Source organism: Stenella coeruleoalba (genome assembly GCF_951394435.1).
Source record: "Stenella coeruleoalba genome assembly, chromosome: 15".
Taxonomy (NCBI): domain Eukaryota; kingdom Metazoa; phylum Chordata; class Mammalia; order Artiodactyla; family Delphinidae; genus Stenella; species Stenella coeruleoalba.
The window spans coordinates 81,912,381-81,931,215 of record NC_137161.1 but is presented as its reverse complement, the minus strand read 5'-3'; the positions used below and the strand labels follow the sequence as shown (position 1 = coordinate 81,931,215).

The window sequence follows — 18,835 nt, the reverse complement described above, 5'->3', positions numbered from 1 at the left end:
TCTCTGTGAGCAGGATTTCCAATTTCCAAGCCTGATGGGATCTCCCAGCTGGAACAAGATCTACAGGTCTTTGATCTGGAAACTAAGAATAGAGAAGTCTTAAGAGATGACTGCTCAGGTGAGTAAGGCAGAATCAATCAGATAAATTAGTAGGGAAGTAAAGTCTAGTTGTTGAGCCAAGCTGTAGTTGCTTTGGCAGTCAATGAAGAGCTCTGTCTGTATCCCAGAACGGAGAGCTCTTTCCTTTTCCGTTCAGTTTTGATGAACTCTTACTTTGTCCCTTATCCATAAGTTGTACTAGGTCCCTATTCAAGTTGCTTATCTATGATTCTGTTGAACTAGTTCCCTGTTATCTCCATTGAAACACCTTAATTAGTTATCTTCTTACTCTGCTGAACCTGCCCTCTATTTCTCCCACACCTAGGACCACTTGGATCCTACCTCACTACTCCTATTCATGCCCTTGCATCTGCTGTTGAGATTTTGTTCCTGTGTTTCAGAGTAAATAAACTTCTCTTACCCTGGTAGATTGTAGATTATTTAGTTTTCTCTTCTCTAAGTTTTGTTTTTCTAAGCACAGGGTACAGATTACATTTGCATTTTCTATTTATATATTGAATCAGATGGAGAGACCAGAGAAGAAAACAAGCTGTTGATTCCTAAGCAGAAAATTCCAGAAGAAGTACATTCATACAAAGTGAGAGTAGGAAGACTCAAAAAGGATATTGCCCAAGTTCCTGAGACTAGAGAAGTGTATAAGACTGAGGACAGATTAGAAAGGCTTCAGGAAATCTTAAGGAAATTTCTCTTCCTGGAGAGAGAGTTTAGGCAAATAACAATCAGTAAGAAAACCTTCACCAGTGAGAAGAACAGTGAATGTAATGAACCTGAAAAAAGCTTCAGTCTGGACTCAACTCTTGATGCAGATCAGAGAGTTCTTAGAATACAGAATGTTGATGACATTGATAAGTATGACATGAGCCTCAACCAGAATTCAGCTGGTAAACATGAGCAAATAAATCTAACACAGGATTTTCAGAGTAATGAGTATAAGGAAAGTTTAATGGAACTCTCCCACCTTAATAAATGGGAGAGCATTCCTGCCACTGAGAAATCCTATAAATGTGATGCATGTGAGAAAATCTTCCATCAGAGCTCAGCCCTTTCTAGACATCAGAGAATTCATACTAGGGAGAAACCCTACAAATGTAAAGAATGTGAAAAATCTTTCAGTCAGAGTTCAAGTCTTAGTCGACATAAAAGAATACACACTAGAGAAAAACCCTATAAATGTGAAGCATCTGATAAATCCTGTGAGGCGTCTGACAAATCCTGTAGTCAGAGCTCAGACATAATTCAGCATAAGAGGATTCACACTAGAGCAAAATCTTATAAATGTAGCAGTTGTGAAAGAGTCTTCAGTCGTAGTGTACACCTCACTCAACATCAGAGAGTTCACAGAGAGATGCCTTGTAAGTGTACTGTGTGTGGCAGTGACTTCTGTCATACCTCACACTTAGCTGAACATCAGAAGGTCCATTGTGAAGAGAAGTCCTATGAATACAACGAATGTGGGTTGACCTTTATTAAGCATCAAGGAATTCGTCTCAGAGAAAAGCCCTATACATGTAATGAATGTGGAAAAGACTTCAGATTGAATTCCCATCTTATTCAGCATCAAAGAATTCACACAGGAGAGAAACCACATGAATGTAATGAATGTGGAAAAGCTTTCAGTCAAACCTCATGCCTTATTCAGCATCACAAAATTCATAGGAAAGAGAAATCCTATGAGTGTAATGATTATCAGGATAATTTCAACCATAGCTCAGATCTTGTCCTGCAACAGGAAGTCCTCACCAGAGAAAAAGCCTTTGATTGTGATGTGTGGGAAAAGAACCTCAGTCAGAGAGCACACCTGGTCCACCATCAAGGAATTCATACCAAAGAGAAACCTTGTGAATGTAATGAACGTGGGGAGACATTTAGTCAAGTTCAGGCCTCATTCAGCATCTGAGAGTTCACACCAGTTCATGTGTGTCCTGAATGTGGTAAAGGATTTGGTCCCAGCTCAACCTTTATTCATCATTGGGGAATTCACACCAGAGAGAAGCCTTCTGAATGTGACGAACGTTGGAAAGCTATTAGTCCGTGTTAAACTCTTTACACCTGCGAACCCATATCAATGAGAAAACCTACAAATACATTGAAGGTGGTAGATGCTTCATGCTATTTTCATACCTTAGTCACCATTGGAGAATTCATACTGGAATAAAATTCTATAAATGTGATGCATGTGAGAATATCTTCCATCAGAGCTCAGCCCTTTCTAGACATCAGAGAATTCATACTAGAGAGAAACTCTACATATGTAAAGAATGTGAAAAATCTTTCAGTCAGAATTCAAGTCGTAGTCGACATAAAAGAATACACGCTAGAGAGAAACCCTATAAACGTGAAAAAGCCTTCAGTCAAAGAAACTACATGGTGAGCATCAAATTCATTTCATGCCGAATACCTATGAATGTAATAAATGTGTATGTGTGGGAGGATTCAGCCATATGCCAACCCTCATTCAGCAAAGAATTCATACCCAAGAGAAGTCATTTGGGTATATAGTAAATGACAAGTCTAGGAGTTCAAGTCTTTTTTCATCATCAGAATATCCACACCAGACAGGAATTTGATATAATGCAAGTGGAAACATTTAGCACCGTATTTCAGGCTTTATTCAACATCAAAATATTGAAGGGAAAATTATTATTTGCATATGAAATCGTTAATATATAGTCCCAGTCCTTTTCATTGCAGAAGAATCTAGTCAGAGGAGTGACTTGGTGAATGCAGTTCTGTTTTCTCGTGGCATTCTTTTATTTAATAGGTGTTATAAGTAGGTATGTATGCTTTATTTATGGAACTCATTTAAGCTATTTTTATTTTTATTTTTATTTTTTTTGTGGTACGCGGGCCTCTCACTGTTGTGGCCTCTCCCGTTGTGGAGCACAGGCTCCGGACGCACAGGCTCAGCAGCCATGGCTCATGGGCCCAGCCGCTCTGCGGCATGTGGGATCTTCCCAGACTGGGGCACGAACCCGTATCCCCTGCATCGGCAGGCGGACTCTCAACCACTGTGCCACCAGGGAAGCCCCTAAGCTATTTTTATTTTAATGTGGCCTATAAACATTTTTATTTTTCCTGAAGTTGGTTCTTATTGTTCACAGCTTCCCTAAGATAAATTGATACACCAATGTTAAAACATGTCAACTTCTGGAAAGTTTCTCATTTAGCTTTTTGTACTGTTCTCAGTCAAAGTTCTCTCCAAAACAGACTCTTAGGCCTGCTGTTTTCTGAGGACCCTATTTCTTTCCAGCCGTAACATTTGGATTCCTGTTGATTTCTCCATTCTCTTAAGCACCTTCAATGATGGTTTCCTAGTTTTAAGCTTTACACCAGCAGGTATGCCACCCCTACTTGCTTTTTTGGTGTCTTCTGTCCTAATGCAAATTATCTTCCTTTAAAAGAAATGGATTTACACACCCTGTCCATCCATGAGTATGAAGGATTCTGTTTCCCCTGAGTTTGTGGCAGGCAGCTAAACATTTTCAAGTGACACCCAAATTCTTAGCTGGGTTAGCATTCACAGCCTTCTAAAAGAGATGAAAAAGACCTTAGGAAGCCAACAAGACTGGTGGTAGCCTAGCTATATTCAGCGCCTATTCTGCATGTCTAAGTTCAGAATTATTTTATATATGTCCATTGAAGGCCAGCAGAATGCTCAAGTCTGCTTTTGATAGGGTAAAACGTAAAGAACATATACTAAAATCAGAGATGTTCGTAAGGGAATGCTGCCTTCCATCAAAGGTATTGCTGTTCTTGTGTAATATCTTTATAGTATATTTCAAGAATGGCAGATATGCCTGTAAAATCTAACCATTACAGTTTTTCATTACCCGTTTTTAATTGTTTACACATCATCATATTTTTTGTATTTTACTAGAGTCTACAGGCCATATAAAATAACATTTTTTTTTGATTGATGAAACTGAGCACAGATGTTGGCTCCAGAGTTCAGTGTCACTGTCATAACACCTAGCAAGAGTTCATGATTCTTTAGATGATGTCAAAGCATTCTATTGCATTTTTCCATCTTAAGCGTCAACATATTTTGTGAATAAGACAGTGTTATTTAAAATTCTAGTCGTCGTTCCAGCGATTGAGGCTTTTCATAATTCATATGTTAAAATATTCTCTAGGGATCCTTAACAAATAAATAAAAATTCATTGCTTACTCTGTAAGCCTCTTATGGCTAATAACCTCTAGGGTAGTTCTACCACAGTATTTTACCTCTTAGCCATCAGCAAGCATAGGATCTCATCAGGGCACGGTAGGGACCTAAATGAATGATCTAAATGTAAAAGCATATGAAAAATGCATGTTTTCGTTTTCCTGTCTATGACCATATATACCCTATGGATAGAGAACACGGGTAATCACCTCCAGTGATTATGAAACAGAGGATTAAGTAATCTCTAAATAGCAGAAAATGTAAAAATCACATGTATGCATTTGGTTTAGGAATGTGCTTTTGTACTTCCACTTGAATAAAGGTGTGTTTGGTACTCTGAGAATCTGTTTCAAATAAAATCTGAAGTCCTCAGCCAGAAGCATTTGGGAATCTTAGAATCACCTTCCTGGCTGCAACTCAGTTCCTTCTAGAAACCTGCTTCACAGCGGGAATAAATCACTCTCCTTCGTACAGGTACAAAGCTTGCTCTTCCACAGACCTCTGCAATAAAGTCAGTGTTTACAATTTAAAGGGTTATTCGGTTGGGATGCTGTTGGCACATTAAGGGTAAATAGTTTGAGGTTTCAGTAGAGCTGGGCAGAATGTGTTTTTTAAATAAATAAAACACATTTTAAAAAATGAGAAACCAAAATAATCCTTGAGGGCAAGTAACTTGTCTCTTTAAACTTGCTGATATTTAATTGGTCCAGTATAGTTTGTGTTCTTAGTCTTTTTAGCCTTGAAGACAGGGGAGGGAAGAGAAGAAATCTAATAGTTGGAACACCTAATTTTATCTATCTGTCCACCTACCTACGTACACATGTATATATATATGCACATATTCAAACAGTCCTCACAACAACTCTGCAAGGGAACCAGCTCCGTTTTACAGAGGAACTGAGGTGTAGAGAGGTTGAAAAACCTGTAGGGTCACACAGTAAGCTCAAAGTCAGGGCTGTTTGACTCCACAGCTTTCCATCATCGTGATGTTGGTATCGGACACATCCCAGAACCTAGAGAAGAGACGTTTTCTTTGATAGTTCTTTGTTCCCTGTTACACACCCAGTGATTCACCATTAGTTTGCAGCTGATCCTAAATGCTCCCAGAGCTCTCTGGGAAGCTGGGAGAAAATATCCCAGTATCTTTTGGGAGCTAGTTAGAACCCCTCTGCCCCACCCTTTGAAACAGGCTTGACAATTTTGACGACAGGCTACAGGTCAAATCTCCTGAATTCCCATCTTCTGCCAAGACACCCCCACTGCCATCACTAGATTTATATTTCCATTTCTCAATGACCCACATGCATTCTTAATTTTTCTGCCAACTAGGACTTACTAATGGATACATATTCTTACCAAGGTTTACTATCACCTCTGACTATATTATAGTGGTGGAGCAGAGTGGGGAATGGGAAAATCAAGTTTGGTTCCTAGGTTTTCGGCTTGAGCAAGAGTGGATCGGTAAATTAGAGATGGAGAGTGCTGAGAGTGGAGCAGGGAGAGTATTTTGGGCAAAAGAGAGCATGTCAGAAGGCCTGCAGAGGAAAGAGTATGGCATTTTCAAGTCAGTAATAAATGAGCTCTTTGGAGAATGCCTCACCTTAGGAAATAGTACGTGGGTAACTGAGGATTTGAGAACAAAGTTCAAAGGAAGCCCATAGGGTGTTGTCTCAGAAACGATGGAATTTCTCACATCCAAGTATGTAACATCTTATGTCCTTTCATTCATTCAGTAATACAGTTGGCAGGCAATATTTAGTGGAAGCCGGTGGATACAGTTAACCTAATCAAATGCATTAAACAATCCACTGAGTAAAGAAGACGAATGAGTCAAAGCGATGACTTTGGAATGAGACATATGTTTGAACTTTACTAGCTATATGACTTTGGACATTTTACTTAATTAGCCTTTCTAGTTTTCTTGTGTATACAGTGTGGTTGTTAATAGCATGAAAATTAAGTGAGGTAATGTAAAAGCTACTGGTCATATACTAAATGCCCAGAAGTTTTTAATGTAAATACTAATATAAAAAACGCTACAACGGAGGAGAGATACTTAGCATAAAATCTAAAAAAGAGGAAATCAACGAGCAAGCGTTTACCAGTGCAGGACTAGCATTGTTCAGGGAGGGACACCCTGAGCTAGGAGAACTTAAAATATGACTAGAGAAATCACTAGGCATTTGTGGTCTGTGTGGTAGGAACTGCCTCCTGACAGGCACTTCCTGGAGTTGGCAAACTGACACGCCTCTAACATTCGTTATCATGCGGCATCAATCTTAACACTCCCTTCAAAATATGAGTGCATGAAGGAACCGATGTTAAATCCAAGACTTAAGAATGGTTTCAAATAGATGGTGCTCTGTACAAATCAACAAGAAAATACTGATTTTGGAATTATTTTGCTGCCTCATCCCACTCTCTTTAAGAAAATGGTTACCCTTTTATATTTGTATTTCATCCATGTTAATAAATTTACAACTTGGACGTAATTACGAACGTCTTTCCCGCAGTCGCTTATGTCCCGCAGACAGCATTTCCCCCGTCTTCCTCCACTGTCTCTCCGGAGTGTGGTTAGCCTCCAGGCCCTGATTTGAACGGGCCAGGGTTGAAATCCTGCCTCTAGATTGCTCACTAGCTGTGCAGCTTCTGGTGTGTAAGATAGTAAAAAGTATAAACTTTGTGGGATTGTTGTGAGGGTTAATGAGATAATGTTCAGTTTCAGTGCCCCATAACTGGTAGCTGTTATGTTTGAGTTTAGCAGGAAAATCCTCTATCATGAACAGCTCGTTTCCTTATCCTTTTTTCCTGCTTCAGCATATCAGATACGCCTCTGCAAACCTGTACTCCAGGTGCAGTAGTTGTTTGGATCTTGATCCTATCTCTACGGCTTTTCTTCCTCTTTCAGCCCTTTGGTACCAGTACGTTCCTCCTCTGTTTATATGCTCCAGGCATAACTGGGAGGCTGAGTTGAAGCGACAAAGGGAGAGGAGGACAGGCTGGACAGAGGGCGTAGATAACAGGTTTTGGCCCAGCAGGGTCAGCGTGGCCTGTGATCTTGAAGAAGGCATGTGGAGATGGGTGGAGTAGAGCGGAGGAGGCAAATGGGGTGCACACGGGACACTGGGGATGAGAAAGAAGAGACAACCAATTTAGATCCTAAGTCCACTTGGGCGATGGAGGGCAAATAGAGAAATCTTTTCTGTCCTCCTTCAATCCCTTCTTGGGAAGGGGGACAAACGCCCAAGGAAGCCCCTCACCCGACTCCGCTCTGGACCCAGCTCCCCAGCGGCCCCTAGGGAACCCGCGATCGAGATTAGACCTCCGAGCTGCCTAGACGGGCCCCGGAAGTGCGCGCCGAGGAGCAGGCGTTTCTAGTCCCCCTGGAGGCCGAGGTCGCCGACGCCGCCGGAACGTGCGGCCGGCTGAGCGAGTGAGTGTTGCTGTTCGCCGCTGGGGCGGCGGGAGAGGGTCGGGCAGCGGGGATCCTGTGGGGTCGGGGTGGGGCGCGCTGCCGGCCGGCCGGGCGCTCCCCGCGGCGGGGTTCAGTCTGCCTGCAGGGAAGACGAGGCTTCACCGACCGCCCCCAGGCCGGGAACCTCTCAGGAAGCGGCACCTACGGCACGGGCAGCTTTCCCTACATCTGTCCTCTTCTCGCTCTGTGTCCTGAAGTGACTGCCCGTTCCTTGGGTCGGGTTCTGAAGACCTTTTAGAGAAGATCCTGGCCTTGGAGCGGCACCGGGGACTGGACCCGGCCCATGGAGAAGCTGCCTGAGCAGACGTCCCCGGAGTCCCCGTGTCCGTCCCTCGAGCAGGAGCCTCGAAAGAGCAAGGGTGAGGAGAGCTGACCTAGCTGCTTTCTTTGTCTAAACTTTGTCCTTCCCGCCGCGGCCTCAGATCAGATGGACACGATTAACCGTGCGCTTAGAATTACCCTGGTGCAAGACACTGATTTTTTTTTTTAATCTAAAACTCTATTACATGTAAATAAAGCCTATCACTAATGTTTCCTCTCTTCATGTGTGGAGCAGACAGACCTGCAGACCTGCAGCAGCACTGTCCATAGCACTAAGTTTTGAGGATCTGTTATTCCAGCACGTGTTAACTTGCTTGTCCTTTGAGAGGCTCAGTAAACGTTGTGTGAATAAAAGAATGAATGAACCCAGCCAAGTGTGTCCTATACCCCAAGTACCAGGAAAAGAGTGGGCTTCTCCCCCGAACCTGCCTTTCTTCATTAGGGAAGATACATTTTCCACCCAGGATGTAAACTTCGAGAGGGTACCTTGCCTGTGGAGTACAGTAGACAGGCCAGACACCTGCTGATGGAAAATGAGGTTAAACTGTAAACATCAACATTTAAATTTCAATCTACCATCCCACCATTATCTCGTATATGCTTGGCCTTTAAAAAAAGGTGGATTTGGATTATTTAGTTGAGGGACAAAGGCTTAGATAATCCACATCATAGATTTTGAGATGGCTAAGGTTTGGAGGATTTTTCTTTCACATATTTAGCTTTCTAATTCTGTTTTAGGCTGATCTTTAACTCAGATATTCTATTGAGTTATTATTATAAGGTGCTGAGACTAAGTTGAAAGAAAACGTACCTCTGTTGCCCCCCCCACCACACACCAGCTTAGAGTTGAGTTGGAATAGTTATCTGTGAGAGACTACAGGGCAATAAACAATGTGGACGTTCACCTATCAACTGGGTATTGGCCCAGGAGGCCTTAGAAAATCATATATTTGGCCTTGAAAGAATTTAGAGTAAGAAAAGAATCAGAGTTTAGGTAAGAGGGGATAGGCCCTTATCACAGGCTCCTCACTGCTAGTCTTTCTAAGGCCAAGTGCCTTAGTTGCCATCCTAAAATATTTATTTGTGTTAGTTCACAGTGCCCACTGCATTCAGTTCATTCTCTGTAACCTGGCATTCAGGGTCCTCTGCAGTGGGGTTTCAACCCAACTTTAAAGGCTTTATCTCAGTGTTCCCCCAGACAGACCCTGCAAGACTCGTGTGTCTGCACAAGGTAATGCTGAAAACACTTTGCACTATCCACCATTGTGCCTTTGTGTCCTTTTTTTGCGTCGCTGTCTCCTACATTCTCTGCCTACCCAAACCCCACACATCCCAGTGTCCCATGCTTGAAAGCTCAGTGCAGGGCAGCCTCGTCCATCAGGTTTCTGAAGCAGACTGGTGGCTGCCAGGAAGGAAACAAACACATGCTAGAGATGTGGAAACCTGTAGGACTTGGTGGTTGACTAAGTAATAGAGGGAAGTTGGGTGTAATCACCTTTGTTCCCTTTGCTATCATACCTCTTAAAAGTCTTCACCAGTTGCTGTTAATTTTGTAACTGCCATTCACTTGGTGCAGGGCACTGCTTCTGCTGCATCGAAACTGATTATATCCAGGTTGCCAGTGGCTTAACTAATGAATCCACTGGACATATTTTTTTTTATCCCTAATTTTAATTTTAATATATTTTTTTAATTAAAAATTTTTTTTTTTTTGGTCTGCGTTGGGTCTTCATTGCTGCCTGTGGGCTTTTCTCTCTAGTTGCGGTGACCAGGGGCTACTCTTTTTTGCAGTGCGTGGGCTTCTCATTGTGGTGGCTTCTCTTGTTGTGGAGCACGGGCTCAAGGCCTGCGGGCTCAGTAGTTGCGGCACACGGGCCCCAGAGCGCACGGCCTTCAGTAGTTGCGGTGCATGGGCTCAGTAGTTGCGGCGTGCATGCTCTAGGGTGTGTGGGCTTCAGTAGTCATGGCGTGCTGGCTCAGTAGTTGTGGCTCGCGGGCTCTAGAGCACAGGTTCAGTAGTTGTGGTGCACAGGCTTAGTTGCTCCGCGGCATGTGGGATCTTCCTGGACCACGGCTCGAACCCGTGTCCCCCCGCATTGGCAGGTGGATTCTTAACCACTGCGCCACCAGGGAAGTCCCATCCCTAATTTTTTTTGACCCTTTAGTATTTCTGTTGATGTGATCACTGTTCCTTGAAACTCTTGTTCTTTGGTTTTGGAAGCACCGTTTTCTCCTGGTCCTGCCACTTGCCTTCTCAGGGTCTTTCCCATTCCTGTTTCTCTGCTCCCTTCCTTCCTTCCTTCCTTCCTTCCTCCCTTCCTTCCTTCCTTCCTCCCTCCCTCCCTCTCTCCCTCCCTCCCTCCCTCCCTTCCTTCTTTCTTCGCTGCACCATGTGCTTTGCGGGATCTCAGTTCCCTGACCAGGGATTGAACCCGGGCCACTGCAGTGAAAGCGCAGAGTCCTAACCACTGAACCGCCAGGGAATTCCCTCCACCCATTTCTTAAACACTGATTTTCCCCAAAGCAGTTCTCAGCCCTCTTCTCTTTCACCCTCGTGGGTGATCCTGTCCCCTTCTGAGACTTCAGGTTGCACTCTGTGCTGAACCAGACATCTGTAAGTGTACTTCTGGACTCATTCTTTTCTGCCATCCCCCACCTCCCTACCTTCCAGTGACTCCCTTGACTAATTTTAGTAGGTGCTTTTCCCAAACCAGAAAACTTGGATCATCCTCTACATTCTCCTTCCCTCTGTATTCATTTGGCCACCAAATCCTGTCAGTTTTTCTTCAGAAAGGCCTGACTGTTGCCTGTCACCACCACCTCCTCATTTTAGGCCCATTTTATTTCCTTGGAGTATTGACACATCCCTGTGCTGTTGGTAATTTCCCCCACTCTCAGCTGCCCATATTATTCTCTGCCTATAGAATAAAGTCTCAAATCCTGAGTGTGGCGTATATGTCTCTTCATTATGTTTTTCAAAAAAAATTGTTCAGAGTGACTTTATTATTGTTTTTTTGTCTTTTCATTATCTGGCTCTACTCTTATTTTTTCTGCTCTATGTCCTACTTCCTGCCCACATGGAGCATACATCTCATTGAATTTTTTATCACTGCACCTTAAACTTAGTATTCCCTTTTATGTTTCTGAGCCTTAACATATGCTGTTGCTTTTGCCTACAGTTCTCTTTACCTTGTTGATCCCGATCATAGTTCAAGATGCAGCTTAACGTCATTCTTTGAGGATGTCGTCCGCAGTTCACCTAGGGAGGGGTTGTCATTCCTGACTGTGCTTTGAAACAGCATTATAATCTCTTTACCAGAATCTTGCACATAGTCAGCGTGGTACATATGTTTGTTGAGTGATTAAATCAAACAGGAAGTATATTAGTTTCCTACGACTGCTATGACAAATTACTGCAACTGCATGGCTTAAAACAACTGTATTTTCTCATAGGTCTGGAAGCTAGAAATCCAAGAGGGCCAGGCTTGCTCTGAAGGCTCTAGGGAAGAATCCTTCTCTGACTGCTCGTAGCTTCTGGTGGCTTCCAGCCATCCTCCGCATTCCTTGGCTTGTAGCTGTATCGCTGCAATCTTGCCTCCATTGTCACATGGCCTTCTTTCCCATGTGTTTCTGTGTCTGAATCTTCCTCTCCTTTCTCTTAATAAAGATTCCAGTCACTGGATTTAGGGTGCACCCTAATCCATTATGATCTCATCTTAACTAATTACCTCTGCAAGGACCCTATTTCCAAATAAGGTCACATTCTGAGGTATACATAAATTTGGGGGTGAGGGCTCTGTTTGACCCAGTACAGGAAGCGTTGCTCATTTCTTCTGCTGTTAGAAGTAAATGTACTTGGGATCACACAGCTTTGTAGTTAAGCTGCTTGAAGAACTGTGTAGATTTCCCCCTCCCTTTAAATTAGAAGCAAATCAGTCTAGAAATGTTTCTTTAAACCTTCATCCACAGGGACACATTTTTTTTTTTTTTTTCTTTTTGCGGTACGCGGGTCTCTCATTGTTGTGGCCTCTCCTGCTGCAGAGCACAGGCTCCGGACGCGCAGGCTCGGCGGCCATGGCTCAGGGGCCTAGCCGCTCCGCGGCATGTGGGATCTTCCCGGACCAGGGCACGAACCCGTGTCCCCTGCATCGGCGGTGGACTCTCAACCACTGAGCTACCAGGGAAGCCCCACAGGGATACATTTGATGAGCCTGTTATTCCACAGGGCAACTGCTCTCTTCTTGGGCTTCTCTAGCTCTGTCTCAGACTGGCCACTGTCTGCAGAGGTATTCCAGAGGGTCCTGCCGTCCATCAGAGTTTGGATCCAAGTTTTTGATATTTCTTATATAAGTGGCTCAAACCCATGAGGAGATATACCTCTCTGAATTCTATTTGAGTTTCAGTCCTGAAGACTTTATGAATGGTCAACGTGCGGCCCTCCATGATTCATAGATTCTTCTCTTGATGGAGTAGAACTTCCTTACAATGGATTGCTAGGAAATAATCAGGAGCATTTTAAAGCACCTAATGTGTGCAGAGTTCTTTACATAGTACTGGGGTTGGAGGAAAAGAAATGGAAGACACCTCTTATTCTAGAGGTACTTTCAAAATAAATTGAAGGGAATACACACATACAAAAAACTAAACATATTTCTAAGGAGAGGCCCAAAGTCGATGTGGTTAAATGCCATGAGGAGAGGGCAGGAACTGTATGCTTTAGAGATTCAAAGGAACAATCACTTCCAGCCGGGGTTTGGAGCAGGGTTAAGTTTGGGGAAGGAGGCTGCCTTTGATCTGGGTTCTTGCAGGGTGGATAGGATTTTGATTGGTGAAGTTGGAAGGGAGGCTGATCCAGGTGGAGGAAGAAGGTCGAGCGGAGAAGGAATTGCGTGGGGAGCTAAATGTTCAGGAAACATTTCAGAGTAACTGGAGCATAGAGTAGATTGATAGAGGATGAGACTAAAGGCAGAGCGGAGCACGAGTGTGGAAAATGAATGCCACGCCAAAGAATTTAGATTTGCTTGGCAGAAATTGAAGTATGTGAGCTTTGCTTAACAGGAGGCTAGCAGATGAGCATTGCAAATCAAGGAAGAGATTCTAGTTTGTTTAGTGTGAGAGGTGATTAGGATCTGACTTTAGGATATTAGCAGTGATAACAGGAAGGCAGGGGAAAAAGAGTATTGCTACGTTGTAGATAGAAGCAATAGTACTTTTGTTTACTGAGTGGATATGGGGACAGAGAAGAGAGTCACTGGTCATTATTTACCGCACCACCCTCCCTTTTATTTTGAAAAATGTTAAAGTTACAGGAGAGTTGCAAGGCTATCGTACCAAGTACTCACACACCAGAAGTGTATGTGCAGGTTTGGGATAGGTTGATCTCAAGAAACTGGTATGAGAGCCATCGTGTGGAAATGTCTTTTTCGATTATTGGAGATGCTCTAGCTGGTCTATGAATATCCCCCGTCCCAGTAGATGGGAACATCATCCCTCCTGCTACACAACCCAGAGAGAAACTTTGGTTTCTCTCATATCCATATCCGTCAGCCAGTAATCCTGTCCATGCGACTGTCAACGTTTCTTTCCAGAATCCAAGTGCTTCTTACTACCTCCTCTGCCACCGTCTTGGTTCAGGTCGCCATCATTTCTCCCCTGGATTATCGCAGCAGCCTGGTTGGTTGTCCTGCCTCTGCAGTTACCTCCCTCCAGCCTCTACCCAGCATGGCAGCCAGTGTGATCCTGGTAAAGTGTCAGCTCTTGTCTTCCTCTGGTCAGAACCCTCCAGTGGCTCCCCATCTCACTCTGAAATAAACCTCTTACAGACCTGTAGCCTACAGGGTCCTGTGTTCTCTGATCCCCCTTCTATGTCTCTGATCTCAGTTCTTACTCCTCTCCCCCTTGCTCATTCTGCTCCAGTCACACTTGCGTCTTTGAACACCCAGGGTCTCGCACTTGCTATTTCTTCTATGTGTAATGCTCTTTCCCACATATCCTTATCTCCTTCAAGTCTTGGCTTAAATGTCATTTTCTTAGTCCTCCTTTGACTGTGATATTTAAAATTGCAACCCTTTTGCCCACTGCCTCCTGGCACTCTAATCCTTGTTCCTTGCTTTTTTCCTCTATAACACTTTTATGACCTTTTAACAGTATGTAATTGACATAGTTTACTATCCATCTCCCTTAGTAAAATGAAAGGTCTTTGAGGATTTTTGTGTTTTGCTTACTGACGTATCTCAGAGTCTGGAACTATACCTGGCATGTTGTTAGTGATCAATAAAACGTACTGACTGTTACATGACTTAAAGATGAGTATTTCAAGAGCTGTAGGAAAAGGATCACCTTCACCTTCATGGAGAAGGTGATATTGAACAGGGCCTGAGAGCAGTGAGATTGACATCCTCGACTACGTTGCGCAGGCTGTCAAATTTCGGGCAGTGGGCCAAATAAAAGGCACATCCTCTACAACATCCCAGCCTTCACATATTATGAGTAGAGTGGTTCAACAGATAGTAAAGAGGCTTTGTGTAGGGAGAAGATCAGAATGAGGCTGGAAAGACAGATGGGGGCCAGGTCAGGGCGGTAGAGAAGAAACCCTAGTCCCTGCTCCTCAGGAGCTTGCAATCTGTCTGACAAGTAAGGTAAACACACGTGCAAGGGGACATAAAAACATTAAACCAGCAATCCATTCACACCTGGTAGAATAACATCGAAAAAATAAGAAATAAAAAGTGTTGATGAGGATGTGGAGAAAAGGGAACCCTCATGCATTGTTGGTGGGAATGTATATTGGTGCAGCCATTATGGAAAATGGTATGGAGTTCCTCAAAAAATTATAAATGGAACTACTGTGTGATCCAGCACTTCTGGGTATTTATTCAAAGGAAAATAAACCATTCTCTCGAAAAGATATCTGCACCCACAGGTTCATTGCAGCATTACTTACAATAGCCAAGACATGGAAACAACGTAAGTGTCCATCGACGGATGAATGGATGAAAATGTGCTATCTGTACACACAATGGAACATTATCCAGCCATAAAAAACACGAAGTTCCTGCCATCGCAACAGCACGGTTGGACTTCAAGGACATTATGCTAAGTGAAATAAGTCAGAGAAGGACAAACACTGTATGACCTGACTTGTATGTGAAATCTGAAAAATCCAAACTCATAGATAACAGAGAACAGATTGGTGGTTGCCAGAGGCGGGGGGTGGGGAGTGGAAGAACTGGATGAAGGGGGTCCAAAAGTACAAACTTACAGTTATAAGGTGAATAAGTTCCAGGGATGTAAGGTACAGCTATAGTTAATAACACCATGTAGTATATTTGAAAGTTGCTTAGAGAGTAGATCTTAAAAGTTCTCATCACAAAAAAATTTGTAAGAAAACCAGTATCCAAATTGAATGTACAGAAGATGAGGGCATGTCTGGAGGTGGAGAACAAGTGTAAATATGGCTCTGTGAGACCAGATACTTCTTAAATTCCTTAAAGACAGTGACCATTCCCTACTAAAATCAGGGTTGCATATGTTTTAGACTTTCACTGCTGATGGAAATGATACTACATTGGATATTCCTCAGCACCCCCTTCTTCCAGAAAGATCCCCCAAAGCAGAGGGCCTTCTTTCTGTAATATCACTACACTTCAGTAAGCCATATTTAATAAGTAAAACTTAAGAGGAGAAATGTATTATAGTAAACAGGAGATGTTTTTCTAAGGTCTCCCTTAGATACAGCTAGGGTGCAGAATTTTTTGTTTGTTTGTTTTTAAATTTTTGGCCGCACCGCGTGCCATGTGGGATCTTGGGTCTTAGTTCTCTGACCATGGATTGAACCTGCGCCCCCTGCTTTGGAAGGTAGAGTCTTAACCACTGGACTGTCGGGGAAGTCCCCAGAATTGGTTTTTGTATGTTCTCTTAGAGTTGAAATAGATTTGGAAGTATTTCTCACTACCCCGTGCTTCATATTTTAAACAACTTTTCCCCCTATTCTCCCCTCCCTTCCTCTTGCAAATCCTCCCAGTTTGTACCATTTCTAAAAGTTGCATCTAAGGTCCGAGTATGTCATGTTCATGAATGAGCATGTGAGCATCTGTGTGTAGAGAGAGGCTCTCAACAGGAGTGAGGAAGGTGCTGGTGTGTGATTACAGGAAGGGAGCCTTCCCTGTTACCACAGTGACAACGCATGTGACCAGGGTACCGTGTGGACAGAACCTCTGTGTGAGGTTCTTTTATTTATCCGCTCAGGCCCTGCTCCTCCCCACACAGAGCCCCCAGCATCACTCTTCCTGTGTTCTGAGATAATCCCACTTCCCTCAAACTCTGCTTTCCTATTCTGCTAATTCCAGTATATCTGTCTGGTCAGGGACTTCATATATAAATCCTCACTTTAGTTTCCCCACCACTTTCTCCAAATCTGCTCAGCTTGTATCCATCTTTTCCTCCTATTGTGAGGCCATTTTTCGTACTTTTTTGAACCAGATACCCTGGAATACTTTGATCATCCTGTTTCCCACAGGGAGTTTTTATTGTTACATATACTTTTTTTGTATTTTCCGTCAGATGGTGAGACCTGGACTGAGGATCAATTAATTATAAAGCAGAAAACTCTTGAAGTAGGGACACAGCCACATGAAGGAGAGGAATGTGAACGAAACAAACATGCGGGACCCTATGGGTATGGACAGAATTTTGGTCATATCTCAGACTTTATCCGACAGCCACACATTCTTATGGAAGAGAAATCTCAAATGTGCAACACTTGTGGCAAGCTATTCAGACGGAACACATACCGTATTCAGCACGAAAAAATCCACACACAGGAGAAGCCTTATGAGTGTCATGAATGTGGAAAAGCCTTTGGCCATAGTTCAAATCTCATTCAGCATCAAAGAATCCACACCGAGGAGAAACCCTACGAATGCGGTGAGTGTGGGAAGGTCTTCCGGCGCAGCTCACACCTCATCCAGCATCAGATCATCCACACGGGGGAGATGCCTTACCTGTGTAATGAGTGCGGAAAAGCTTTCGGTCGGAGCTCAAGTCTCCTTCGACATCAGAGAATCCACACTATGGAGAAGCCCTATGAATGTACCGAATGTGGGAAGGCCTTCAGCCAGAGCTCAAATCTAACAGAACATAGGCGAGTTCACACCAGAGAGAGACCATATGAATGCTGCGACTGTGGGAAAGCTTACAGTCGTAACTCACACCTCATTGAACATCAGAGAGTCCATACAGGGGAGACTCCTTATGACTGTAATGAGTGTGGAAAATCTTTCAGTAGGAGTTCACTCCTTATCAAACATCATAGAATTCACACTGGAGAAAGACCCTATGAGTGTAGTGAATGCGGGAAGGCCTTTAGTCGGAACTCCCACCTTATTCAGCACCAGAAGACTCACAGTGGGGTAAAACCTTCTGAATGTAAAGAATGTGGGAAAACCTTCAAGTACAGTTCATACCTTATTGATCACCTGGGAATCCATTCATGAGAGAAACTGTGAATGAAGTGAAGGTGGTAAAGCCTTTGTTTGGAGTTCAGCTCTTAGCGAACATCAGAGAACTCGTGCTGGGGAGAAAACCTTTGGCTGTAGTGAGTGCAGACGGCCTTCAGTCCTAGCTCAACTCTTACCAAGACCTGAAAATCCACATAGTGGACAGATCTCATGGATGTGTTCAGTGCATAAGTACCTTTAGACAGAGTTCCCGCCTTACTCAGCATTAGCCAGTTTGCTTTGGGGGAATGATGGGTATGGGGAGAGCCTTGCTATGTGTCAGAGAGGGGCACGAAAGGGGCGTCATCTGACACTACAGAAGGAATGACTAAAGTGGAAGCTTAAGTTAGCACTACTTTTTATTTGATTTTGAGGATCTACATCAGAGGGAGATCCTATGGTTTTTTTTCACATCTCCATAATCTTCTGCCAGAAATGGAATGGGTTAGGTCCATTCCAGGGAAGAAAGAATCAGGGCATTCTGGATTCAGACTCATAGATCAGGAAAGCTGCAGTGTGACCTTTGAATCCAATAGCTTTCCTTGTATCTCATCTGTCCTGTTGGTTGTAACTATACATGGAAGTGGCTCTTGGGTCTTCTTGGACCAGCATTTTCCCTCCTCAATGTCCTGCAGACTACTGAATCTCTTTTTGTTTTATATTTCATAGATGCTTTTAATAAATGGGCAAATTTTCTAAGCCCAGTAATTTCTCAGTATAACATGTCATGGGCTTTGTTACGTGTCAACTCCGGTAGGCTGAAGTGCATTTGTCAGATTTCCCTTTCTTGTATTTTTCGGTTTGTGTGGTCTACAAGGGAGATTCTTGGGAGAGCTGGAGGGCAGAACAGAAGCAGCAGTAATTTTGTAGCTCACACATGTCACTGATCTGCTGACTCACCTCACTGGCACTGGACATGAAACTAGTGTACCTTCCCCAGGATTCTTTTTTGCCTTTACTGGGCCGTGGTTTTCCTTCTCTGATTGAATCCTAGTCAGACACATGCTTACTATCCTATGAGAAGTACACATTTATTTCAAGTTTAGGTAGAGAGAAATGGTTAGCTTCTGGCTGTTTTTAAAAAAGAACCTCAATAATAAGCTTCAAGATTTCCTATCAGGAAAGCTATTGTTCAGACTCCTTTATAACAAAACTTCCATCATAACCTGAGGCAGAGCTTCACTACCGTGTAATTATCGAGGGAAAAGTTTGCAAAGTAGTTGAATAGTGTGATACATGATCGACTGATAAAATTT

At 43.3% G+C, this 18,835-nt stretch overlaps 1 protein-coding gene across 8 annotated transcripts in view; it reads left to right on the top strand.

Annotated features, from left to right (window-relative positions):
- Positions 1-18,835, top strand: part of ZNF655 (zinc finger protein 655) — a 33,044-nt gene that overhangs the window by 8,962 nt on the left and 5,247 nt on the right. For 3 of the 8 annotated variants that reach the window (XR_013831529.1, XR_013831531.1, XR_013831532.1), the window contains 4 exons: positions 14-118; positions 624-7,719; positions 7,877-8,120; positions 16,645-16,779. Coding sequence is in view for 3 of the 8 variants with exons in the window: in XM_079944364.1 (XP_079800490.1) it covers positions 14-118; positions 16,645-17,576 (1,037 nt within the window). In the remaining 5 variants the exon portion in view is untranslated. The other 5 variants (XR_013831530.1, XM_079944365.1, XR_013831528.1 and 2 more) reach the window with 5 other exon arrangements.